This window comes from Corvus hawaiiensis, chromosome 3 (assembly GCF_020740725.1).
Source record: "Corvus hawaiiensis isolate bCorHaw1 chromosome 3, bCorHaw1.pri.cur, whole genome shotgun sequence".
Lineage (NCBI taxonomy): Eukaryota > Metazoa > Chordata > Aves > Passeriformes > Corvidae > Corvus > Corvus hawaiiensis.
The window spans coordinates 75,300,360-75,328,042 of NC_063215.1; the positions used below are offsets into that span (position 1 = coordinate 75,300,360).

General features: G+C 37.6%; 1 protein-coding gene across 1 annotated transcript; it reads left to right on the forward strand.

Moving 5' to 3' along the window:
• Positions 1-26,928, forward strand: COG2 (component of oligomeric golgi complex 2). The gene is made up of 18 exons (XM_048298433.1): positions 1-120; positions 665-826; positions 1,512-1,577; positions 2,510-2,590; positions 3,203-3,306; positions 4,550-4,658; positions 6,358-6,537; positions 7,521-7,645; positions 8,923-9,049; positions 12,873-13,012; positions 16,198-16,259; positions 17,507-17,658; positions 18,936-19,136; positions 19,931-20,003; positions 21,148-21,290; positions 21,808-21,947; positions 24,737-24,917; positions 26,494-26,928. Exons 1-18 carry the CDS (start codon positions 52-54, stop codon positions 26,593-26,595), a joined length of 2,217 nt encoding a protein of 738 aa, XP_048154390.1. The 5' UTR covers positions 1-51; the 3' UTR covers positions 26,596-26,928.
• Positions 26,929-27,683: the final 755 nt, after the last annotated feature.

Consider the following 27,683-nt stretch of genomic DNA (forward strand, 5'->3'; position numbering starts at 1 on the left):
GGTGCCGCGCTGGCCGAGGGGGCGGTGCGGCCGCCGCGCGCGGGGCCCGGCATGGAGGCCAGGATGAGCCTGCCGCGGGGCCCCGAGAACCTCTGCTTCGATAAGGACGAGTTCATGAAGGTGCGCGGGGGCCGCCGAGGCTGGAGGGTTGTGGAGGGGCGAGGAGCCTCCTGAGGATGTGGGAGGCGGGCTCCCTGCGGGGAGAGAGGGGCCCAGAGCCTGGGTCGGGATTTTACAGCCCCGCCACGGCCCTTCTCCCGGCTGGGGGCGGCGAGAAGCGCCGAGGATGTCACTGACAGGGGGATCCGGGATGCGGCCGTGTGCAGGCAGGGCTGGGCTCTGAGACCGGCAGGACCGAAAGGCCTCACTGCTTGGAGAGCTTGGAGTAGTTCTCAGTACTGAATTTCGACTTTTGGCTGCTGTTTCGTGGTTTGTTTGTTTTTTAATTCTCCTGTATTTAGGAGAGCTGGTCACTAAGGTACTTAGCCCCACGACTCGCTGTGCTTTTGAGCCTAAAAACCGAGAGTTTGGAACATTGGAAACTACTGCGTTGAGAAGCCTAGAGGTTTAGTTTGGTCAACTCACAGGCATACGGAATACTTTATTTTGGGTGTGTTCCTTGTGTGAACTGTTTACTTACATACTCCTCTCTTTCCTCTTCCAGGCAGATTTTGATGTTGATCATTTTGTGTCAGACTGCAGGAAACGTGTGCAGCTGGAAGAGCTCAGAGAGGATCTGGAGCTCTATTACAAACTCCTTAAAACTGCTATGGTAGAACTCATAAATAAGGATTATGCAGATTTTGTTAATCTCTCAACAAATCTAGTAAGTGTTACTAGTTGTACTGTGTAGGTCAGGCTTAATGTGGTTCAGCGGGATTTTTATTTTGGCATTTTACAATTTAAGGCATCTTAAACTGTGACCCCTTCCACTGAGACGCCATTCCTGTAGAACTTAGCTGCTGTACAGAATTGCTCTTGGCCTGTAGTAAATGTTTTAGATGTATGCATTTTGTCTTGAAAAGCTGATTTGTTAGGGAGTTAGACTCAGGGCAAACTTTGTTTCAAACTGTCAGCACTTTTAAAATTGAAGGAAATAAGTTATTAAAATAGAATAGCAATGATACAACTAAGACTGTTCTGAAGGATTCTTTTAGGAGTCTTTAAACTTTTTGTATAGTCAAAATATCTTTAAAAAAACCCCAACTTCGTGTCTGAAAATTGTAGTCATCCCAATTATACAGGTTCAAAGACTGAGACTTAGCATATTTTTCAGAGGAAAAATTCCCATAGATTCTGTTTATCATTTGTCTTTGTGTGAAAGCAGTCTCATATCTTTATGCCTGTATTTGAGATAACAAGTTTTTGCGCTGAATTTAAAAGTGGAAATTATAAAGGAAGATGTGTTTTCTCAGTTCTCTTTTAGTATCTGTAAAATGGTAGGCTTTTTCAGTAATTCACATATGAACTTATAAAAAAAGTAATAAATGTGTTTGTGGTAATTTCTTTAGGTTGGCATGGACAAGGCTCTCAATCAGCTTTCAGTACCCTTGGGACAGTTAAAGGAAGAAGTTATGGTATGTTCAAAACAATCGTTGTAGACAGCTTGGTAAACTTCAGCTCACTTTCATAGGATGTATGGAATGTCTTCTACTCAAGTTAATATTTGTTATAATAAACTTCTCTTTGAAAATTGATGACTTAGATTGCTAGTAGGAGAAGCATTGTGTTTTCAAGCAGTTGTAGTTGCAGTAAATTTATGTTTCCTATAGTGCATTTCAACCAAGAGATAAAGAATTTTGTGAACTTGACAAGTGAATAGACTCTTGCAGGAAAAGTCTATGGAGATGTCTTGACACTGTTTTAATATTTGAGTAACTTAAAGATGGTAGTAGAAAATTCAGATGTAACACAGTCCTGTTATGGACTTACTTTGCTCACTCTGTGGTTTAACCATAAAACATCACCCTCTTGAAGGTGGATCTTATTCTGGCTCTTCCTCACTGACTTGGTATTTATAGGAAGAGGCAAATTTTGATCATCATAGCAGCCAGTTCAGAGGGATGCTTGCTGCATAAATGTACCTTCAAAATATCGCACCCTTCATGTCTAAAACAGAAAACAGGGTCCAGTTAGCGTAGAGAAATCCTTATTATATGAAAAATACTATTTTAAACTGATTTATCGTTTCAGTTGGAAGACGTAAAAGCATAATGGATTTATTGCCTGTTTTTAGGCAAAGATCATTTGTCTCTCTAAGGTACTAAAAGAACACTTCTGGTGGAAATAATTGTGTTTGCAGTGGCAATACCTAAGGAGCAGGTTCTACTTTCAATTATTTGGTTGTATTTATGGCTTTTTCACTTAGAGTATAACTGATGTACTGTAGCTTTAATTAGTCCCATATTATTATTAATCTGTGTCTTGTTTTAAGTTTAGATTATTTTTTTAGGTTTTTTTCAAACCTTAAATGGAAGCAAGCTTTACATACTGACTTTTTCTCTCACAGAGTCTTAAGTCATGTGTCAGTGAAGGAATTCAAGCAGTGGATGACCGGATGACTAAACAAGAAGATATTAGAAGAAAAAAGGTACAACAGATAAATTAATACCTTTGAAAGATCACCCCTAAGATGACTTTGGTTTTGCCATTAACTCAGAGAAAATGAAATTTAGAAGGTTTTAGCCTGTCTAGATGCACACTGTGCAGGATTTTGTACTTGTAAAATATATTGACATTTTGGTTGACAGGCTTTATATTTTACAGTGTCTAGTTGATCATAAATCTGTGTTTTACTGTAGTTGCCCAAAACATATGTTGATTTGATTGGATTTTTTTTAAAGTTATAGTTATTCTTGTTTCTGGCTAAAGTAGTATATAAACTCACTATGAATGGAATTGAAGTACAGCTGTTTAATTTTTATGGGTGGGAGACACACTAACATTTGTCTTTGTGCTTAACTTTGAAAAAAATCAGGGATAGGAACAGCTGTCCTACATCTGTGACAAACATTTTTTTGTGGGGTTTTATGGACTTATGTGAGCAACGCTTCAACTGAGACATGACTCAAGTCTTAAGATAAAGGGAGAAAACTTACACCAGAAAAAAACCAAAGAACTAAGAAACCATCCAAAATACTGTTCTTTAGGTGATGTCAATTGGGATTGGGGTTAGACATGAAAAATCTTTCTTTAATTACAGATGTGTGTCCTGAGACTTATTCATGTTATTCAGTCGGTTGAGAAAATTGAGAAGATTCTACATTCCCAAGGCACTAAAGAATTGTCCTCATTAGAGGGAAACAGGTAAAAAATACATAATGTTCAGTTTTGTTTGTAATTGATGGGACTAACTTAATTTCATGGTGTTGTTGAAGGTGAATTTACAAGCACGAGGATATATCTTTAGAAATGTAACTCTGATGGAATAAATGACTGTGATTTTAGTATTTTCTTGGTTTTAGTCTTCTGCAAGCCAGTCATTCACAGAATGTGTAACTCAGACTCCAAAGTTCCACATGACTCGTGGTGCTTTCAGTAAGCAAGCTTTTGAAGTTGGTGTGCAGGGGTTTTTTGTTGTTTTTTGGGGTTGTTTTGTTTTATTTATAGTCACTAATCCTGTCATGTCTGAAATATTCTTTGCAGTTTATTCCAATATCATTTGTAAGTGAAACAAAATAGTTTTTCTTGTTTTCCCTGCTTATGTGTAAGTGAAAGGACTGCTGAAAGAATAGCTGAAGGCATGCAATGCAAACAGTACTTCAGGTACAAGGAAGGTTTGCAACAAATTCCAGTCAGACCTCTTCCTCTGCCTTTGCTGAGGATTGGAAGATGTCTTTCAGCCAGTTTTGGAACTTATATACCAGTCATGCACTGGAAAGGCTCTACTGGGACACAAGTACAATTTAAGCTGGAGGGAAGACACAGTGTGAGACTGTCTCTTCAGTTCAGTGTGCTGGATCACATGGTAGTGGGGGGGAGGTGTACCAAAAAGTAGGTTGATACCTAGAGGGACAAAAGCAGATGTTTTCAGTTGGGTGAGGCACTTTGCAGAATTAAGTTTGCAATTAAGATCATACTTGATCAGCTGAAAATTTGGCTCATTATTGGGATTGTGTGGACTTGAGAAGAGCAGGACTATTTCTCTAGAGATAACTGTCATTAGTTTTACTATATGACAGAAGGGGTAAGTAAGAAACAAATCCGGATGGTGAAGGTCACCTTGTGCAGTTTCTGAGCTCTCTTAAGACTGACTTTTCATGTGATAATAAAACTGCCATCTAGAAAAAAGTGCTTCATACTGCTGAGGCAAGAGCTTATGTTCCTCTCAGCTTCTGCTTCACCCACTTCATGTTAGAGCTGCAAAACTCACTAATCATGTAGTGTGCTCCAAATCATTATTGTGTGATTGCACTAATTATAGTAGTACCTATCAGAATTCAAAATATTTTGAAATTGAGGGAGAGCTCTGTCTACTTGTTACAGATGAAATTGAGTTGGTTTGAAGGGATCTTAACTGGGTATTCTCATTTTATATCATCTCTTCCAGTCCGCTTCTAACTGGACAAGTTTTAGAGAGAATTGCCACAGAATTTAATCAACTACAATTTCATGCAGTACAAAGCAAAGGAATGCCCCTTTTGGATAAAGTGAGACCAGTAAGTATTGCGTGACACTTAAGACTTGCACAGTCAAGCAAAACCAGTATAACTGGAAGACAAATACCTGTTTCCACAGAGTTTTATTGAATTAATTTATGGAGAAAAATGGGTTTCATGGGGTCATTTTTATCAATTGACTAGAACTATTGCTTTTTCTGGGGATTTTTGCCCTGTTTGCTAGCTTCTTTAGGATAAATTACTGAGAATAAGAGTAGGAAATACGACAGACATTTTTGTCATCCTAATGTGTCTTTCAGTTCGTCTGCTTATTGATTTTGAGGCCTTACTGTAGAGATTTACGTTGGTTTTGTTAGCTGCAGTGTACAGACCAGAATATAAATGGAATGTGCCTACACAGTGGCTGGCTTGAATATATTAAAGTTTGTCTTCTCATGAAATTACGCTGGCCATTACTAATCTCCTAGTGTACTGTTTTACCTACTGTAAAAGATTAATTGATGTTTTGGTGGGATTTTTTTCTTCATTCAGCGGGGAGAGGGAATTAATGAAAACTCGTGCTTAAAGAAAGTTGTGAATATGGAGGTGGGGTAATGCTTTAAGATGATTACCATGAAGGTGTCATTCTTAATGGCTTTCAAGCTAGTAAGGTAGTTCATAGTTCCAGTTTTCCACTTTGTACCTCTGCCTGTTGGCAATATAAACTTGTTTCAGCTCCAGACATCCATGGAATCATGTTGTTACATGGACAGTTTACAAGACTGTTCTGGCCACTGAGTTATGAAACTTGGATAATAGCAGCAGTGAGCGTGAGCAGCAGAGTAGTGTATGTGGTGGGAGAACATCTGTCATGTAGCTTCCTTAATGCTGTTTGCCAGGACTGCTGTCCTGTACCTGTTGCTTTCAAAATGTAGCTTTCATGACTACTTGGCAGCTGGGTTCCTGACCTTGTGCGTTCAGTATGAATTCTGTGAATCATTTTAGGATGGATGGATACAATGCAGCATGTAAAAAGGCAGAGAAGAAATTTTTCTGGCCATGTTCATAGTTCAACTGACTACCTTAATGTGTGTTGCTGAACTCCCGTCAAATACAGAAGGGACCATCTTGGGCCATGAGTATATCTGCAGGAAGTGTAGCAATGAGTTGGATCTAGTAGAAAAGATGTAGCGGGAGAGCAGGAAAAATGGTTTGCCAAAAGGGGGATATATGTGTAGACTGAAGCAGCTGTTTGGCCAAAGCCAGAAGGAATCTAACTGCTTTGGTTTTTGCTGGTGTCACTCAGTGTCATTGGTTTGTGGTAATTTGACAAGTAGTGCTGGGTACACACTGTCTTTTTAGTCTCTGACAGTGAGGGATAAATGCTACAATTGTTATCCTTGGTCACTTATTGTAAATCTTTTGTTTATTGTCACATACTGGTTCAGTTGAACAAGGAACAATTATTGATGTATTTCCTCAGGATAAAGCAGACCTGAGATAAATTACCACATAACTTACAACATATAGAAGAAAATAATTGCCTTTAGCCTTATTATAGTAAATCCTGTCTTACATAGCATCAGTAACCCATTAAGTTTTGTTAATGTTCATTCAACACTGGCAGTTACCAAAACTTTTGTACTTTTCAAGTGAGGATAGAAAGCTGACTTAGGTACTTCTGGATGAATTTACTTCAACAATGATGACAAGGCTTTGATTCTGGCTTTTTATGACTGTATTTTCTTTCTCCTGGTAGCGTATAGCTGGAATAACAGCCATGTTGCAGCAGTCTCTGGAAGGGCTGCTCTTGGAAGGCCTTCAAACTTCAAATGTTGACATAATACGCCACTGTCTACGCACTTACGCAACAATTGACAAAACACGAGATGCAGAGGCATTAGTTGGTCAAGTGCTTGTAAAACCTTATGTAGATGAGGTGAGATAACGTAAAAAAATTCCAATTGTTTTCCAAACATGCTTGTTTTTCCTGTTAGCCTCCAGCTTTTGCTAGCAGCTTCAAAATATCTTTGTGGAGAGAACAGGAGAACTGAGCCCCAACAAAATGTCAATTTGTTGTTGCTGTTTAAGAAAAAAAGGATGGAGGAATTCTCTTGCCTGCCTGTCACCAATTTCCAGTTATATCCAGTTGGGATTCTTTTTATTACCTACATTTTTCTTGGGCTAGAGAATCAAAAAAACAAACCTCTCCCATTTAGGACAGGTTTTCATTGGGTGTCTGCTAAGTGCTGTAACAACTTCTACAGTGTGGGGCATGTCATTTTCCCCTCGGTTTTCTCAGGGTCTATTTCTTCACCACTTCTGCACCATTCCACTTGTTTATGTGGCAAGAGGCAAATGTGTTCAGACATGTGGGAGAATACCAAGAAACAAGCTATTGTTCTTGTCCTGCTGTCTTCCTTCTCTTTATGGCAGAGATTATCCCTTTTCACTGAGTATGAGGTACTGTCCAGACAAACTGCTTTGCTAGCTGCATTAAAGGCTTAGCAATGTCAGAGAAGATTCTTTGCTTTGGCTTGCCTGTATTTGGGATTGGACCAACCACCTCTACATTTAGAAGGAGTTTTGCTTTATTCTGAGTTTGATTACCGTTTGCCAGTTGCCTGTTTAACTTGACAGACTGCTTCAGGTGACAGTGGTGCAGCAGTGGGTTGGGAGCCAGACACAATGGCTCACATTTAAAAGTAGGGAGCTCCTTCCCATTTTTGGGGCCAGTCTTGGCAGTTAAGAGTGCTGTGTTAAAGGAAGTAATAATTCAAGCTGGCAAGTTATACTTGGAAGCTATAATAAAAAAAAGTAATATACTGACTATCCCAGTATTTGATTGTTACAGTGAGTCTTTCATTACAGCATATTTTATATTCACTTTTCTGGCGTTTAACACTGAGCTGTTCCGGGCAGGTGATTGTGGAACAGTATGTGCAATCCCACCCTAATGGCCTCCAGGCTATGTACAATAGGCTGTTGGAGTTTGTTCCTCATCATTGCCGTCTCCTGCGTGAAGTAACAGGGGGAGCAATTTCCAGGTAAATATCTGGGGCTTTCTCTCAGCTGCACTGAAGTTATAACAAGTATCATATGCTTTGAAATGCTTTGCATTATTAGCTTTCATGCATTAATGACTTACCTGGCCTTTCCTGAAGATTCATAGTCAGGTTTGATTTCTATCTCATGCCTGTGTTTTTCAAAACAAAACAGTGAACAGACTTTCCTGGTGCTGTGGCCCAGACCTTCAGAGGCAACAATCCTGTATTTCATTAGTAGAAGTGAGTCCTGTTCATAATATGATGTGTCAGATAGCTTGGTTTTGTGAACCCATTAAATATGACTGAACACTTCATCCAGGGAGAAGAGCATAAAAAAGCTATTAAAATATAAGTTCAGAAGTTACTGAGTTGTTAGTGCACATCAGAAAAGTGGGGATGATACTCAGAGGTTTGACTGATTATTGCATGTACCAAAACTACAGCTTTAATTGATTTGTGCTTCCACTGTCTTCTCAAAAAGTGCTTAATTCCTTATGCAATTAAATTGCCTGTTTTCAAGCTTAAATAATTCAGGTCTACTGAATTGTATCCATTTATTCATCTGTTTTCAGGATGGTTAATATAGTAGGCTGCTGTAATTAGCAGAACTATGGCTGTAGCCCCTAGGGACTGCAGAATTACTTTTCCAATTAGTCATCCATTGCTGAGCTTTTTATGACTCCTAAGTTTTACTAACATTTCAATTCTTTTAATCCCTCAGCAAGTTTTAATTGTTCTTCTTAATAATGGAATGTTTCTACTTTGTACTGGGGTGTACTAAATTGGAATTGAATGCTTTTATCTCTTCTGCTCTCAATCTATAAGTTTTCATAATCGAGGTAGCTTTTAATCCTTTGTTTCAAACACAGTATCGTGTATAAATACAATTTGGAGCAATTAGGAAAAAGTTCTTATTTTCATTGCATTAGTCACATTATTCCTACTTGGTAGGTCTTAGAAGTTTGGAGCTATTAAAACTTGAATTATACCAATAATAATAGGCGTTCTCAGCTGAAATGTACTAATTTTCCAGTACACACTTGCAAAAGTTTTTAAACACTTTGAGAGTTACAAAAAATACCTTGGATTTGCTGAGACTGTGGAATCAGATAAGGAGTCTTCAAAGGAAAAACAGTTTAAGGGAATCAGCATAAATATGTAAAAAAATTTCATTGCATTTTGTCTAATGCAGTGCATGTATTTTTTAGTTATTCCTGCCTCCAAATAGAAGCCTGGTGGTAAACTATAACTATGGAATAATTGCAAATTTTTTTCAGTGAAAAAGCAGATATTGTTCCTGGGTATGATTTCTTAGTGAATTCAGTGTGGCCAGAAATAGTACGCGGTTTGGAAGAGCAGTTACCATCACTGTTTAACCCTGGAAACCCAGACGTGTTCCATGAGGTAATTAATTTTCGTTCTTTCCATTTTTAATTTCCATGACACACATGAGAATTGGGTGAGTCATGTTCTCTAGCTTTTTTCCCTCTGCTGTTTTTGTCTAAATTCATGTTGTTGCATGGCTTGGAAGAGGATGTTATCTCAAACCACTTGGTTCAATTTTCATAGGAATTAATTCTCCCCTCAAGTTTGTTAGGAAAGCTCATGCAGAAGTTATTGAATGCCATTTAGTCAGATGGATTAATGTTCATTTTGGGAGTAGAATTGCAACATAATTGAAGGTGGGAGTGGATGACTCCAGTGTTCACTCAAGTTTAGAACTTCTGTATAGCAAGAGCTGTCATGTGAATTAAACACCTGGGTTGCAACTTGTTTTTTACTATGGGAAGATTAAAAAATTTCTTTGTTTCACTTGCTTGTTTTAGCTTTTGCTTTCTTACAGTACTGCAAATTATGTTGTGATTATAAACCCAAGTTACCTAAAACCTGAAAGTACTTGGAGGCAGCACCATCGGGTTTAGAATACAGAAGTAGTATTTCTCTGGTATCACAAGCTTACATTAAATAATGTAAACTTACATTAAATAATTATGAAGCAAGTATACATTAAATAATGAATTTAAAGTACTTGTCACTCTTGCATTTTCTTCATTGGCAGTGCTGCTCTGTCTCTAAAATATCATCTTTTACTAATTGTGAAATAGATTTCTTGGCCTAGTATGAAGATTGGCTCTGGCAGTACTTTACAGTATGTCAAAAGTAGAAAGTATGAGCTTTCTGCTTTTCCTCACGTCTCGTCTGCTTGTGTTTAACCATGATTACTGAAAAATTGGATTTTTTTTATTCCTGGAAATTTGACTTGTGATTAGTGTGAAACATTTTATTTTCAAGATAAGAGATGGGAGGCAGTGATAAATAGTCTGAAGTAAGGCATCTTAGACATATCAGGACAAATGACTTAAGGAAATGCTGGCTTGCTGGTGGAGGTTTATAAGGCATGTGATTCTTCATGTGTTCCTGCAAAACTGCTTTTACTAAACACTTAGATTTTTTTCCTTGGAATTTAAGAACACTTTCGTACAGATAGATTGAATAATTGAAGGCAGGTAGGTAGGCATGACTGTGAGTGTTTGCAGTGCTGTCTCTGAAGAAGAAACAAATTACATGGATGTTGAAGAAAGCTGATGTTGAAGAAAGCTGTGGTAGTGCCATGCAAATGACACCGTAGTGTGTTCCCCCCCCCCCGTGAGAATTTTAAGTTTACCATAAAGTTTCAAGTCACTATTCAAGCTTTCATGTTATGCCCTGGATACTCCTGCAGTTTGTGAGCCTTGTTGGGCTTTTGCTGTACTCTGCTGCATGGTGTACACAGGAATGTATTTTGTCTTCAGAAAAGCTGGGTTTGCTTAAAAGGCGGTCTTACGTTACACTGATACTGGCCAACGAAGGCATTGTGTTTATTTTAAAAGCACCCAACAATCAAAAAAAACCCCATAAAAACCCAACACCCGCCCATGACTTTCAGGTAAATCACATAGTAAATCCAAAATACTTTCCAGACTGCTTTTGACTACTTAAGCGACTCAGAGTCATTGAAATCATTAAAATATTTTGCTTAAAAATCAGTACAAGGTTGAAATGCCAAGTGTGAAAATGCTATTATACCTATCTAAAGACTAATAGTTCTGAATAAGAGTGGGGGGAAAGACCTTTAAAATTGGTTTTGCTCTGATGATGAGCCAAGCAATGCTACACGGATTTTAGACGGCAATCTTTCATATCTGTTTTCTAGGTTGATAAATGCAGAAAAGTATTTTTCTCCATGTTTATTTCCATATGTATCTATGTATAGGTTTAAAGCTGAAAAGTTTGAATATGCAGTATTATCTGTTAAGAGGTTTTTAGGTGTAGAGGAGAGAGAGGGATTGAAACATTTGTTTTAAATCCATTAAAAATCAGACTGACAATGTTAAGTGTGTTAAAGTAAGTGTTTGTTTTTGCAAGGTGGTTTTTTAAAATTATTTCAGGTTGATGTGCCCTTATTTGAGTCAGGTGTGTAGGTTTATGGGTATTTGAAAAGAATACTCCTTTTATCACTAAACATTCATTTGAGGTTAAATTTAGATTTCTCTGTTTGAAAATTGCTCCATTTTTGTTCCCAATTTTACTTCTCTTAAGTAACTGTGGAGTCAACAATCCAATCCTAGAAGCTGAAATAGGAATCTTGTAGTTAGTTCCCTCTCCTGGATATAATGTTACCAGTACTGAGATAAATGACTCTTGAGGTCCTTTCTGTTCTGAAAGCAATAGGTCTTTACAGAGTGTTTGGTTTATGTCTCTGACTTACACTTAGGGTAGCAGAGCATTAACAATTTGTTGACGTTTTTACAGTGCTGGGTTTATTATCTAAGAAAGGAGGCCTGAAAGAGAACTAATCTGTCATTCAATCCGGGTCTAACTCCCATACCTTTTATGGGTCCATTGTGTTATATATACAACCAGGTTAGGAGAAAAGAACTTACTTAAAAGCTTTTGTGTGCATTTTTCAGAATACTGTCTTGACACTGAAACTGCCATGTCACAAAAAAGATATTCTGTAATTGTACCTTTAAAAGAAAGTTATGAACTTACTGAGATACACAATACAAAAGCGTCTCCGTAGCAGTTCATGTCCTTTGTTCACAGGAATTTTTGAGAGCAGACCCTCTAAGCAGCAACGCAGGAGCTTCTCCTGATGTTTTACTGCTTCACAAGAGGCAGAATCACATCACTCCCATAGTGCTCTGGATTGTGGATTGAACCCTAACCCTGCAGTGAAGTCAGAAGCACTGAGAGATTCAGTCAGGCTTATTTCATTAATTCAGGAGAGGAGGGTTTATGAGAATATATAATAGGTTTTATGGCTGTTTCCTATTTTTTTTTTTTAGTAGAAGAAACTTGCACAGAAACAGAACTAGTTTTCATTCCATAGAAGTAATTTTAACTGCAGTTCTATTTTGTTTTTAAATTTATTTACATAAGTTTTGTGGTCTGTTAACAAGGTCTATTTTGTATGAAATAACATTTTTTGGTACTGTTCTGGTTTTCATCAAGTGTTTGGCTTTCTGCTTTGTGCATGATTTAATTTATTATTTCATTATTTTAAGTGTTCTCATACTGTTGAGACCAAATCCACAGTGTGTTTGGGGATTAATGTTTTGGGTTTTTTTGCTTGCATCCAATTTAATACTCATAATATTCATAAACATTTTATTAGAAGTATACACTGGATGAAGTTAGTTTGTCTGAAATTGTTTGAAGTTCTTTTGCAAATATTTGATATTTGCAAAACATTTTTAGGGAAAAATATCTATAAATTCTTATAATATGGGTCTTGTGTAACAGACAAAAATATTGTGCTTCCATTCTCGTGTGTGGTTGGTTATGTGTACTTCTGAGTTTCATTCCTGATTATTTGTGTTTGTTGTATGTATACCTTTACCTCCTGCACCTGACTCTGTTAGTACTGTGCAGCACCACCCCAGTGACTGAGCTCAGAAATACTCATGAATCTCTGATCAGTTCTGCTTGGAGAGTTTTAGCTTTTTAGAAGTGTCCTGGACTAGCTTTTGTTACCATAGAGTAACACCTACGAGTTAATTTGGTTTTGGTTTCACTGAGTCCAGGATTTTAGCCTTGTATGATTCGGTGATAAGGGGCAGCGTCAGCCCATCCTGAACCTCGAGCTTAGTTGTAGCGTGAGACAAGAGTTCTGCTGAATGGGTGGAGACCTTCCTTGTTTGCTGGGAGCCTGTGTGTGATCAAAATGCTCCTTCTCTTCCTGCAGAAGTACACCACAAGTATGGATTTCGTACGGAAATTTGAACGACAGTGCGGCTCCCAGGCCAGCGTGAAACGGTTAAGAGCTCATCCCTCTTACCACAGCTTTAACAATAAATGGAATTTGCCTGTATATTTTCAAATAAGGTTGGCGTACATTTTTTTGTTCAGTCTTTCAAAAGTAGAGGTTAGTCACAGCAAGATGATCTGGCTTAAGGTCACATCTCCTTGTTGTTCAAAGTTTCACTTGTCAACAAATCATAGTAGAAATCAAACTAAGAATTGAATTACTAAGTCAAGTAACTGTTTTATATATCTTTCAACAATTTAGCAAAAAACACATAGCTACTCTTCAGTATGTATTGTGTTGTTACACCAGATTTGATAAGCTACTCGTAAGATTTTCAGGAACAGATCTAAGTAAGTCTTCAATTCTTGTTTCAAATTCTTTTTCACCAGTGTCCCTGAAACTAAGCTGTATATTGAATGCTACTTGTGCAAATTCGGAGGAATACTTACTATGAGGGAAGAAATCTTTTTTGTAGACATATAGAATTAAAGCCCTTGAGAACTTGCAGCTTTTTCAGATCTAGCCATATTTCTGATATTCTTTTTGTCTCACAGGCTGTACTCTTTAAAGTGCTGGGTCTTGTAACATTGCCTTCCCAAAGATTGTCCCACTATTCCCTATTCCTGAGGAGCTAAGGAATAACTTCTAGCTTACTTTACCAGCAGGTCTGATGTACCTGTAGTATTACCTTTTATAGACCTTACAGCTAGAAGAGAACAGAGAGACCTAAGAAAGTCCTATTTTAATTCTAGCAATGTTAGAATTTTAATGAGCAAAATAGAATGTAAAGCTGTATTTTTAGAAAGTTTAGTCTACATGTCATTGTAGGGCTGGAGAGCAACCCTCCAGGCAAGGAGCAGAACCATTGATGACGTCTCCTGTGTCCCAAGTGTGCCGTGTGTGATCTCTCTTGGTGTGAAGCCTTCTGAGATCCTCTTAAAAAATAAATAAATAAAAAAAAATAGGTAGAATTTCCAAAAGAGGGGGAAGAAAAATTTATGGTTATTTTAAACCTGGATCACCTTTTCACTTTTTAGTGACCTTTTATATTGCACAATTCTGTAATTGGCAATAACACTGCCATAGTCACATTTATACAGTTTCTTTAATCCAGGGTGAATCTACCCTTGTGCTGAAGAATTCCATGCAGAAATCTTATGAGTGGTAGAGTTAATATTAAGTGACAAGATCATGGGGCTCGGAGCTGGATCTTAGTGTTTTGGTGGTCCATGGTGTTTTGTAAAACAGCAGTCACAGCATCTGATACCCTGGTTTGGTTTTTTGCTTGCACATCTGTTCCTGCAGTTGTGTAGTGAACTGATAAGGATCGTTACTCAGTACAAAAAAAAAGTCTGATGTTCAGCTCCAGCCAATTGCCCCAAACCACTAAACTGTACAAATATTCATGCTGGCCCAAGGGAAGGGGTGAGGAATATTCTATTCTATTGTGGTACACAGACTAGAAGTGTCTGTGGAACTGCAGCCATTATGATCCTTTTAACAGATATGTGTCATTAATAGGTCTCTGTGTCTGCCCCTTTAGTTTCAAGTGCAACTTTTCTAGTAGGAGATCAATTGATCAAACTTTGATAATCTTGCTCATAAAATTGAAATGGAGCTTCAGCATATTATTTCTCTTCAAAAATGTTTCCCATTAGGTATTCTGAGCTCTGATTGATTAAAACACTTTTAAAAAACCATTTTCCTTTAATCCAAGATTACTGTAAGTCTAAATAGTGTACTATTTTGAGAAATGGTTGGATAAGAGCAGCTTATTCACCTTTAACCATATTATTACTTTATATTGGAATAATCTGCTAACTTTGGAAGTGTCCATGAAGTCTTTAGGGCATAACTGTGAAAATAATGCAACATGCTAATTATATATATCAGGAAAGCTTTTTCTTGGTGTGTGTTAATATCCTTTAAGTCATACAAGATTTTTATTGAACTGTAGTCTCACACTATGGCATTTATAGTTAAGATTGTTGGGTTTCTTTTTTTTTTTTTCAATTACAGAAATTACCCAGAAAAATCAGCCAGTACTAAAACCTTTAGAAATGATCCTTTGAGGAACAGATGGTTGTTCAGGCATTTCTTCTGTAGCAGTGCTGGCACAAAAAGCCCCAGTAACTCCTTCCCGTGTTTCATTCTTTCAGTTATGTCAGTACAACTGATTGTGGAACTGTAACGAACCCCACACTGGGGAAATTATTTCTTAAGTAAGAAGTATTCAGCAAAAATTGTCACTGTTAAAAATCTTACTCTGTTCTCTAATCCTGTTCACCCTAAGACTTAAAGACACTGCTCTGTTGATGGAAGCAGTGCATAGGCAGAAAGGAGGTTTTGAAGCTGTTTCACAAACATGTTTAGTTGCCAAACATTCATCTTAGTCCATTAGGAGTTTGAACAAGAAAAGCTGGGTGGGCCCCTGTTCTGATCTGGAAATGACAGGAGACTGTAAGAGAAGCCCTACAGGTTTGTAATTAGTAAGTTGATAGAAAGATTTACTGAGTTTCTGTGATGTACATAAAAGCAAAAAAGAGGAAACCAATGACAATATAACTTCCTATAGGGGAGCTTAAAATGATGGAAGTATAGAAAGTATTAGAGGTTTTAATAACTCTTGCTGTTACACCTGAAAAAATTTTGGAGGTGTGATTTTGGTTTGTTTCTTTTTTTTTTTTTTTCTTTTTTTTTGCTTTGAATGGTGAATTTTTAGAAAAGGGGTATTTTTAAATGGGGGAATTTTTAAAAACCAGGTGTCCTGTGAGGAACTATTGATTTTTATTAGGTACAGAATTGTTTGCAAAATCTTACGCTACTGCTCATTAACAAACATGTTGAAAGCTAGAGCTCCTGTATCACATGACATATCTGAAGGTTAAAGCAAGTATGTGTCAATTTGTTTGCTTTTAGTTTAAAAACAGTAGCAAAACAAAAAACTTCACTCCTTGAAGCTGAGGACTTGTCACTCTGTGAGCTATCATTTTGGTAATGTTTGCAACCATGATTTATATAATTTCCCAAAGCATAAGCTTTGTATGTGTCTGTAGAATGTCAAAGGTTCTCTTTCAAGTGTTTGAATGCTGGTGTGGTTTATATTCCAATATAAGTTGGGCAAAAATAACCCCAGATTTAAAATCTGTGTGTATCCATTGATAGCACATTGAAATAATACTAAAGTAAACACTGAAAAATGTTTAGGCATCAATTTAAGCAACTTTTGAATTGTAATATTCAAAATTTTTCTTTCTCTCAGATTCAGAGAAATCGCAGGGACCTTAGAAGAAGCACTTTCAGATACACTAGAGGAAGCACCAGGTAAACTTTTATTGCAAAAAATATTTATTGTAAAGGAATCAGTTGTATAAGTAGCAGTGATTACTCTGTCTCTTGAGTATTCAGTAACATGCATCCCGTGGTTCACATGAGCTTTCTGATTTCTCATTAACTTGATCAAACAGTATAAAACATGACTATAGAGATGGCAGTGTGAGAGTTCTGTTCAGTGATCACTTTGCTTACTAAAAACCCCCTCTTTAGCAGCAGTCATTAACATACTGACAGAACCATCCCCTCAGTGCAAGAAGGAGTTAAGTTAGCATTTGACATCCTCTAAGTGTCAACGAAAAGGCTGTGCTGTGTTATTGGAGCATATTTTTCTTAATTGTTGTAGCACTATGTGGAGGTGAAAATGCTAGAGGCTGTCTGTTGGCAGCAGTTAGGCTTGCTGTCATTCATAGTGTTGGTGTCTGCTCCAAAAACATACATTGATTTATGAGGAGATGAGGAGGTATGCACAGGAAGAATGAGAATAAGAGTGGAAGGGTATAACCTGGTATATGCATCAGAAGCATATTGTAATTGTATTAGAAGAACTAACTTCAGCTGACAGGGTGAGTACTTATGAACAACGTAGCTAAGAGCCACATAAATGTCTGTATGTGTGTATACACATGTGCTCTCTGAAGAAAACAAGGAGAAAAAAATCCTAATGGAGACAAAATACATAAATCTTACCACTTCAAGGCATAGGCCTGAAACTTGCAGACACATTCCTTGTCTTTCTAATTGTATTCTCTAAAACGTGACTGTGTGAACTGCTTTAAAAGTACTGTGTTTAAATATAGATATTTGTACAGTGTTTAAAACAAATATTTATAGCAAATATCTCATATAACTGGGAGAGGAGCAATAGTTTAGTGCTAAGGGAGTATTATGTTATGGCTGGCAGGCATATTTAATGTAACTTCAAAAGACTGCCAAAATTATTTTGGAAATGTTATTTCCTGAGGTGGATTATTTGGCCAAGCTGTTTCTGTCTTTATTGCAGGCAAATTCTCATTTCTTGCTTTTGCCTGCACAGCTACAGCAAGACTTAGTGGAATGTGAAATCTAAAGCACTGAGAAGATAGTATTTTAAGAGTTTGTTTCAGGCAATGCTTAATACATTTCTATCTTTTTGGAACACTTTGTTTTTTTTAATCTCCGGCAATGCAGTTACACTGATGTTGCATCTTTTAAAAATGTGCTTAGGAACTTGACCTTTGTTGCCTCATCATTTCTAGCTGGGAGCTCATTCTGTCTCTTGGCCACTCACATGGTCTGGACGAGTCTTCTGAAGTGCTGGTCAGATCAGATGTTTTTACCGCTTTTAGCGCACCGCCTGTGGAAACTCAGCCTGCAGATCTTGGCACGCTACTCTGTGTTCATCGGTGAGGTGAGAGCAGCCTGCTTATGGGCTTGATGATGGGGCATGTCCATCAAAAAGAGACTTTTTGAAGCAAAGTGTATGACCTCTTTTTAAGAGTTTTTTGGGAAATTAATGGTTTTTAACCTTCAACCAGTTCATGAGTTTGGTTTACAAAAAGTATCACTGCAAAATACGTGATTAGTCACAAATACTAATACTGTTGCAGTGCTACTGTCTGGTGGTTGTCAAAGCTGTACTTCATACTGCTTAATGCTGCCTCTACCACTGAAACAAGAAGCCAAAATCTTAGTTCTCTTCTGTTTGTGTTGTTGATAGAGTGAATGAGGTTGTGAAACAGAGCCAGGTGAAAAATAACCCTTCAAATAAGAAGGAATAATATAACTTGGATCAGTTGTTTAGTACTGAGAATGTAAAACTTCGGTTTTACCAAAGCTACCTGGGCAGCTGACTCAGCATCAATGATCACTGCTTCTGAGCAGAGAAATTGTGCTTTGCTCTTGTGCTGCCTGCTCCCAGCCATACAAGTGAGCCTCTGTTTCTTGTGCCATGGAGAGACAGCACAATAGAATAATTGGAATTTGAAGAGATTCCTGGAAGTAATCTGGTCCCAATTCCTGCTCAAAACAGGACCAGCTTAGATGAGGTTGTTCAGAGGCTCTTGCAGTTGAATTTTGAGTATATCCAAAGATGGTGGTTGAAGTCTTTCCAGGGAACCCTGGTCCAATGACTGATTGCTTCTTCCTCCTATTTGAATTTCTCTTGCTACAGTACATAGCCATTGCCTCTTACTCTGTCACTGTACCTCAAGGAAAAATGTGATTCCATCTTCTCTGTACATGCCCCTTCAGTAGTTGAAGACAGCAGTAAGATCTCCATTTATAATTTCTTTTGCGACTCAGTGACTTAGTTCTCTCAGCTAAATTATCTCGTGAAAAGTACTGATAAGTACCAGAGTTAAAAGTAGTCAAGGGAAGCGCTTGCCTGACAGCAGAGAGCTTGAGGAGGTGGAGAAAGGAGTTGTTTGACAGCCAGACCAGACTGCCCTCTACTAACCTTAGTGACATATTTGTTCCAAATCGTCCAACTTCGTAGTGCACTCAAATTTTTTTTAACATTTATTTTAAATATATTAAAATCTATTTAATTTAGGAATGGTAATATCCCTTGAAAGTGTGGCATTCTTAATGCTAAGAGCATAGAAATCCTTTGTATACTGTTTCAGTTTGTCCAACTTTAACTGCCTTCACTATTGCTATAGTTCACGTTTCAATTTGATGTTTCAGGTTTCTGCAAGGCCCATTTCCAGTGAGAATACAAAGGAAAGCAAAAAACCTGTGCCAGTTGGTAGAAAGGAATCTTCTTTAAGTCTCAACCCCAGTGAGGACCAAGGGAATGGATCTTCTCCAGAAAGTCTGCCATTGTCTTCTATATCTAGTACTCAGCTGATATATGTTGCTGCAGATCTGGACAAACTCCAGGATCGGGTTTGTGCTTTTGACTTTACTTAGAAAGAGTCTTCATTTATGTTTTTGGCATCTTGTAAGGGGATTAGATTGTTTAAAATAACGTACCATAATTTTTTTGTAATCTTAAATGCTAAAACTTGGGGTGTCTGATACCTGAAATACGGGTCCTACTCTGTGCTTATTTGAAATGGCAGATTACGGGGAAACCACTTCAGGTATTTAACTTTTTTTTATTGGTAGCTGCTGGACTTAACCCCTAAAATAATATGTTTCTGCAGTTTTTTGGTGTGAAGTGTCACTCTGCTGATCTTACCTTTTCTAGTAAAGTCTCTGTTGCAGCTTGGAGTGTGGTGCAACATTCAGCTTTAATACTATCTTCTCTTTTAAATGTTTGCTGGTTTTAGTCTTGGAGGTTGGAAAAGGTTTTATGATTATGATTATACTTGATTAATGATCCAGAATCTTAAGGAGAGATGTATGGTGTTAATTTTCTTCCAGTAGGGATGATTCCTGTGTATTTATTTTCAGTAAGGCTGAAATTTCTGTGATTTGTGAAGTTGTAAATTGCAAGTGGATTTTGTTAGTTCTAAATTATTTCCTGTGAGTACAATAGTAAGGTAGAGGATTTAGTGTGTAGGCTTAAATTCCTGTGCATATTGTAAACTTCTAGTACTGATTTACCAGAAATGCAGTAAAACCATGGAAACTGAAGGTGTCTTGTGATGCACTTCAAACGTGCAGGATGTAGGAAAAGTAATTAAAATGTTTATAACGTGACTATATCTGTCTTGGTCTTGGGTTGTTTTTTCCAGATTCCTGACATCTTAGACATGATTAAACCAAAGCTTGAAATGATTGGCTTCAAGAATATATCTTGCATTGCAGGTAAAGCTGAGAGGCTCCTTCCCTTTCTCCCAAATTCCCTCTGCCAAACAAATGAAATCAACTTTTACAGTTCCATTATTTAGGATGAAAATACTTAATGAAACTTGCCTTCTGTTTAAATTGTTAAATAGAACCAATCTTGAACAGACACGTTGAGTCTGGAAAATGTTCGATGATTAAAATTGAGTGATTCTAAAGTGCTTTTAGGATTTTTCTCCAGAAAGTGGGGACATTATCCTAGGAGATTCATATCATATCTTTAACCTCCCACTTTTGAAAGAATTGGGGAAGAAGACATAAGAAGAGGGTTTCCATTATCCAGTTGAAACTAAAATATTTTTCTGAAATGACTGTTCTCTCTCAGGCCTGATGAATCATGTGAGGCAGAGGGTTATCAAAGTATCATAGTTAAATACCTTAACTTCAGAGGGTAGAAGTGATTCAGTATTTTAGCCTCCTTTTTTTTTTTCTAGGTTTTTGGTTTGGTTTTGTTTTGGGTTGGTTTGGTTTTTGGGTTGCTTTCTTTGGTTCGTTTGTTTGGTTTCTTTCATCTGATGATTCTTTATGTGAAATATGGAGTTTGTTTTTAATTTAATAATTAAATCTAGGCATGTAGCATGAGTGAACTAGTCCCTGTCTGCAAGCATAGCCAGAAGTTCTGCATCATGAATTCCACTTAAATCTCTAAATCAGAACTACTGGTAGATGTCCAAGTCTGTCAGAGATGTAGGAGCTTGTGCGCATCCCCTGCTCAGTAGATGGTCTATTGCCAATCACGACTTTGAGTTGAACATATTCCAGTCATTCCATAGGGAATTTAGAGAGAGTTTCACTGTTTCTTTGGAAGGCCAGAGCCTTTTGATTCAAGCCCTTGCTTCATTGGTAATACTGGAAAAACTCTGAACCTGGAGGATGTTACTTTATTCCTCTTGTCTTTGCTTCCCTCTATCTGTGTTTCTGCCTGAGGAGTGGTTGGCGTTACTGGCAGTGTTTTATAAATGGCTGGTGTGTATTTATTTGGTAAGCATATCCTGTACTTGACACCAGACAGTGAGTGAGATTGGGAGGATGAGGGGATTCACATAACTTGTGTGTGATTGGGCAGGGTAGCTCAGTTTAAATTTCAGCATTTTTACTTTAATAGGAGCCTTGGAAGATTCAAAGACTTCTCTATCAGCCTGTGTGCCAACATTGAATAACAGAATTATCCAGGATCTCACTGAGTCCTCCTTTGCATACCTGAAGAGTGCACTGGAAGTTCCAAGATTATACAGGAGAACCAACAAGGTCAGTGCTGCTTGCAAATGACAAATCTCAGAAAGGCCTGTGCTGAGATTGTTATGAGTTCTTCAGGCCTGTCCGTATCTGCTTGACTGAGCCCATGGCAGTGTCTTCAATTTAGTGAAGTACAGTACAAAGCTGTAGGTATTTTAACCAAGGTGTAATAGTCTGTTTTGGGCACTGAGTCTGCTCAGCTTTCTCTGGAATTGGCATGAGCAGAAAGAGCATTTAGGATCATACCCTAGTAATAGGAATGGCTGGCACATGCATCTCTGAAAAAGCTTTGGTCATTTTGAACCTTGTTCTATATTATATCATGCTGTAGAACACTACTGAATACTTTGGTGGTGATGCCTTTCCTATGTATAATGATCGCTTCACTGACTTGTCCTAAATGGTTTATGTATCTCTTTGCTTAGGTACAGCCTTAGCATTTTGCATATGTGCTAGAATTGGGTTAATACTTCTAGTAAGTAAATGACTGGTTCTTTCTTCCCTGACTTGTTTCCCTGTCATCTACCAGGAGGTGCCAACTAAAGCTTCACCTTATGTTGACAGTGCTCTTAAGCCCTTCCACCGACTGCAGAATGACTACAGAGATACCTTGAAGCAGCCCATGATTCATCAGTGGCTGGAAGGTGCTCTCTCGGAAAGCACACAAAAGTAAGAGAACCATACAGAACGTTGTTTGCTGTAGTTAAAAACCCCAGTGTCCATTGAACAGGCACAGGAAAAAACCAAAACACTGTGAATTAACACAATTGTAAGAAAGCCAAAATATAGCACTCTTTAGGTGGGATATATTTCCTTGAATTTACTCTGGTGTTGCGTATTCAGCAGATGAAAAGCTGGGCAGGGAATCCAAAGACCTGGCTCCTGCTCAGAGCTGTGGAAACCATGACGTGGTGGATAGGGCATTGGAAAAACTGGTTAGCTCTGGGAATGCAACAGTGAACTAAAGATTTACGTTCTGTTTCAGAATTGAATTGATGTAAGACCTTAACCTCATGTTATTTTCAATGAACATTGGTTGAATTCTCAAGACACTTGAGTTCTACTGTCCTTTGAGGTTTTTAATGTATGTAATGATTATCCAACTTTTTAGTGGTTAAAAAAAAAAAACAACGTTGGACTTTTTAAACTGTTAAAGAGCTAATTGTTCACAGTTTTAATAAGGCAGTCATAAAGCAACACTTTCTTTAGTAGATCTTCTGTTTCCTAGTTAGCATCTTGAGGGCTTTTGAACATGAATAGTCATATGCATTAAGTTCCTTAATGGATTTTGTTTCCATTTGTCTAGCTGTATTTTACATTCTTACGGCTGTATTTTAAATTCCTACTGAGCAGGGATGTTGCATTCTGTGAGCTCTGCCAGTAAAGCATGTAACATGAGACAGCAAGACTTGCTTTTGTTTGAAAGTTCTGCCACAAAATTTTACAGGATACCCCCTACTTCTTGCGTTGTGGACAATTTGCTCTGTGCTAGCTGTAATTTTTTTATATGTCTAGCCTTGCCTATTAACTAAAGAGTCACCATAGCCTATTTCGATGGCTTTTTTTCCTTTTCCCATCTTTATAGTTTTGCTTTGTTGGGGTTTTTTTTTTGACCTTTCTAGTCAGAGATGACAGAAGAATCCATGCAGGTTGAAGTATAATGTGTGATTTCTGTCTGTCCTTATATGGTTTTCCTAATAGTTCTTAGCATATTATATTGTCCGTTGACTGCTTCTGAGCATGGATTGGTTTTTTTTTGAGATTTAGCCACATAATACTACTGAGGTTTTAAACCATAGTCAGAAGACAAGTTCTTTCTTGCTCTTTGCTTCCTTGTGCCTCCCTAGTCTTCCATTTCTGGTACCTACCTCTCAGGTATTTATTAATGTGCGCTTTTTTTGTTGTTATTCAGAATAGACTTAAAATTGTAAGACAATTTCACACATTCACTAACTGTTCTTAAAATTTTTCTTAAGTATTTTGGACAGGGCTATGCTTAGGTTGGTCTAGACTGGACTGGTCACTTTCATTTTGCACAAAACCTCTTTTTTTCAAGCTTGGTGTCTCTTAACCATTTATTAGTGCATAAAAAGAAGCTTATTGTTAACCCACAGCATTTGTTAAGTAACATTGCTGAAGAACTGCAGAGATTCCTGGAATCTCAAGTCACAAGAGCTAAAATACCTTAGAATGAATTCTTGTCTGTCTCTCTACGTCTCTGTCTGGTTAGTCTTGCTTTTAAAGCTTCAGTGAATCTGGTGACACCACGCAAAGTAGCTGTTACATAGTTCCTTGGACCCAACCAGAGCTTTTCCCCCCCCCCAAAAAGCAGTTCTTCACTTTCCATGTTAACATTACCAAAACTGAATTAAATTCTAGGTTAAACACAGTGGCAGTGCTTAAACACCTGTAAGACTGACAAGTTCATTTCTTAAGGAATTTTCTTTTGAATTCTGTTTTCCTGGTTTGTTGCTACTATGTGTATTAGTTTGTTTTAAAATATCTATCCTCACTGACAAGAGACAAGTCAAAGAAACTTGAGAATATGGATGCAAGTAATTAATTTCCTGCAGTGACAATACATTCTTGCATCCAAATGAAAAAAGAGAAAAGAGCATACACTAGTTAAGAGTCACTGGAGGCTAAATTTGCTTAAACGGCAGAAGGACTTGGGAGTACAGCAGAAGTAGGAATTAATCACAAGTGAGTGGGACAAGGAAATACCAAGATATGAAAAGAGAACACGACTGACTTTCATTGGAATACTTTTGCTTTTCATGGAATGGTATCGTGAAACAAGTTTCCATGGCACTGGCAAGCACTTTTTTTTTAGCTATCCCTATCTGATTATTCTTTAAAAGAGCTTGTCTGCTTTCTGTTGCCTCCTTGTTTAAAAGTAATCATCAGGAAGATTCTTTAACTTTTTTAATTCTTACAGTCATAGTTTTCATAGAGGGGCTCTTCGAAAGTTAGAGATTTTATAGCAAATTACAGAATAGCTCAATCTGGTAACTCCTCTTAGGATCTTTTAATTTCCCACTGTTGCTCTGTTTCCTAAGAATTCCTAAGAATATGTGAGTTTTGGTCTGTCAGGCTGTTATTCTTGTCCTGTTTGTAAAAGCAGTTTTACTCGGTATTCTATTGATTGTAGAGGGGCTGATTTTGACTGTTTAAAATTGAGCAGTTGCATTCCTTGGTCACTATTGAGTACAAACATCTTGAACAAGTCAAAAATGATGTGATGAGGAGTCTTCAAGACTGAATAGTAATCTTCAGATTACCTCTGGAACTAATAATGGAAATACTGATGAATTGATAATGATAATAAGTAGCTTCTTTGCAAGGAAAGCCATTCCTTCTGGCACTGGTCAGCAGGGCCAGTGATGTACTTCTGTGTATAAAGTAGGCTGTTCTGTAAAGTGGAATTTTTTCTTTCTCATTAACCTTCCTTAATTTAGGTATTATGAAACTGTATCTGATGTGCTCAGTTCTGTTAAGAAAATGGAAGAGAGTCTAAAAAGGTTGAAGCAAGCCAGAAGAACCACAACTTCAAATCCTGTTGGTACAAATGGGGGCATGAGTGATGATAACAAAATCCGACTGCAGCTGGCCCTAGACGTTGAGTATTTTGGTGAACAAGTAAGTTATGAGAAACGAGTTTTTTTATTATTAATGGTTTTGGAAGGGAGGTGGAAGAGGAAAGGGAACCTTGATTTTGGTCTTGAAAGCTTTGTTGGTGTGGGTTTGGGGTTTGTGTTTTTGCTTTGTGTTTTCACCTTTATATAAAGGAGATTATTTGAGACCTTGGTGACTGTAGATACCACTTTAGCATGCTTTCCTGTCCTTTCTTATACAAATGCAAAGCTTGTATTTCTTACTACTCAAAATTCAAGTACTGCTTAGTGCTTGGAAGCACTAAGAAGAAACACTGTGTTTACAGACCAGAGAGCAGGGACCTGAATTAGGTCTGATAGAAACTTCTTTATGGCCCTGCTTTTGTGTGCCTTCGGTTGGGGTGTTTCCAGCCTTGACTTTCTGCATGGTCAGGGTCTGTTCCCAAGAGCTGTGAGGATGTCAGCCTGATTTGTTGTGCTGTAAGTGCTTTTCAGTGCCAAATATGAAATTTTAAATAGGAAAACATAAAAGAAGAAAATGTATGCAGTAGCTACATTAAAATGTATAAGCATACTGTTTTGTACTCCTTTATTTCTGAAAATTGTATCTAGATATAAACAAAGTTTCAACTAAGAGTCCATAATATTAGTTGCCAAGGAGCTGTCATCAATCTTGTTTATGAGCAGACACTGTTGATGCATTATAACAGGTAGATTAAGTTTCCTTGTGTGTGAGCAGATGCTTTTCTCAGATACGAGACTAATCACAAAGAAGATTTAGGTGGAACTCTGGAAATCTTAATAACAAAAACTATTATTTGTCAGTTTTTGCCTGGGGTTGAGCTTTTGTTTTTCTTTTCCATCACTGCAGTGTGAATTTAAGCTGAACTGGGACAGATTATTCATAATCATTTAGGAGATGTTTTGGTACATGTGACTACTACAAAGAGTTCCAGCAGCAAACACCTTTTCAGAGTCACTTCATTATGGTTTTAGTTAGATCCAGATTTTTCTGCTTCACTGCACTCTTAGTTTTTTCATGGCCATATTTTTCTTGTTGTCAGAGCAATAGATTTCCTGGCTAAGAAAATACTTGCTGCAACCTCTGTAGTTGTAGAGTCATTTTTGTCTTCCAGGAAGTTCAAGGCTAGAACCATAGGCTCTTGCAGCCTGTTGAAATGGTTTCACTGTTGTGCTGTTGGCTGTTCATGGATGTATTCATATTGATCTTTAAAGTATTGCCCAGAAACCTCATTTGGAGTTTGAAAAAAAAAAAAAATTAGTTGCTATCAATGCATTTAAACCAACTACAGCCAAGTTTCTCTTTCTGACTGTTTCGCTGGAAAACTTCCAGCTGGCTTTAGTTACAAGTTGCCTACAAGATGGTGAAATATTTCTCTGCAAGACACTACGGTAACTGAAGAGACTTAACTGAGCAAAGTTGGATGCAAATTTTTTTTAGTTTGCAGTATATGCAGTTGGGTTTTTTACTGCACGTCAAATGCAGGATAAAACATAGGCTTCACTACATGTTTGAAGTGGAATAATTAGTGATTTTTGATGTTTTAAAGAAAATTAATGGGTTTTCTGTATCTTTTTAGGTACAAAAGATGGGACTGGAAACAAGCAGCATAAAAAGCTTTTCAGCCCTTGCAGAGCTGGTTCTAACTGCCAAGGATCAGGCCACAATGGAACCATCCTAGATATTTTTGAAAGCATGTGATTGAAGATAAACAATGTCCCTAAAAGAAAGAGAGACAACTCTTCTTTGTTTTACCAAATAAAGAGCAATGAAGTGCTTCCTAATGTATCTTGAGCAACAAATCAGTGTATATTCTGCCTCGATAAACTTGTTTCACCAAAAGATGGAGAATTTATCATAGTTATCCATTATATGGAAAGCAAGCAAAGTTCTAAACTTTCTACTCTAGAATAAAAGTAGAGGAAAATGTTTTTCTTATTTTTGTTGTACAACTTGAAATGTACAAGAATGAAGTTATATGTTGAAAATAATATGTAATAAATTGTCTTCCTAACTTTTGATGTCCCATATGTTTTTCAATCAAATGTATTGATTGATGGCTGTCTTACAACCTGCCCCAGAGGCAAAGTAACTGAGGTTCTTGTTAACAGAACTTTTGATTAGAGTGAAAGGACACTGAATGACCATTTTTTTGATATATCTATATATATCAGATTATTTATCTTATTTTAGAACAGTTTGGTTGCAATGGAAAAGAGGTATGTAGCTGTTTTGGTTATTGTCTATAGAAATAGAACAATATGAAAGTATAAAGATATCACTTAGGAAAATATACAGGGAAAAGAAAGAAAGTATATGAGTACATAGTGGAGAGGAAAGATATCACCACACACAGCTCCAGCAACAAGATCACAACATTGTTGCAATTCCAGATGTTTGTTGGTCAACGTGATGGTTGCAGTGTTGATCCATGGGGGTGGGGGAAGTCCACGAAACAAAGAGTTCAATGGGTTCATATATGTTTAGGTTCAGGTGGGAATGCCCACTGGAGAGGGGTTGATCAATAGTTAACTCATGTAAGCACGAGTTAACTGTTAAGAGTCAGCAAATGTTAATCACAAGCCTTAGAAACAAGATGTGCCTTAGCCGTGTCAAGGTAAGAGAAACACGATGCACCTTGTCAAGATAAGAGGAACAGAACCTGTTTGAAACGAGCGCAGAAACCGCTGAATCAGCCAAGGAAGAACTGCGCGCGCTCTGGAAAGGTGAAAAGTGCATGGTGACGAAGACTACTAACCTTCATCAGAA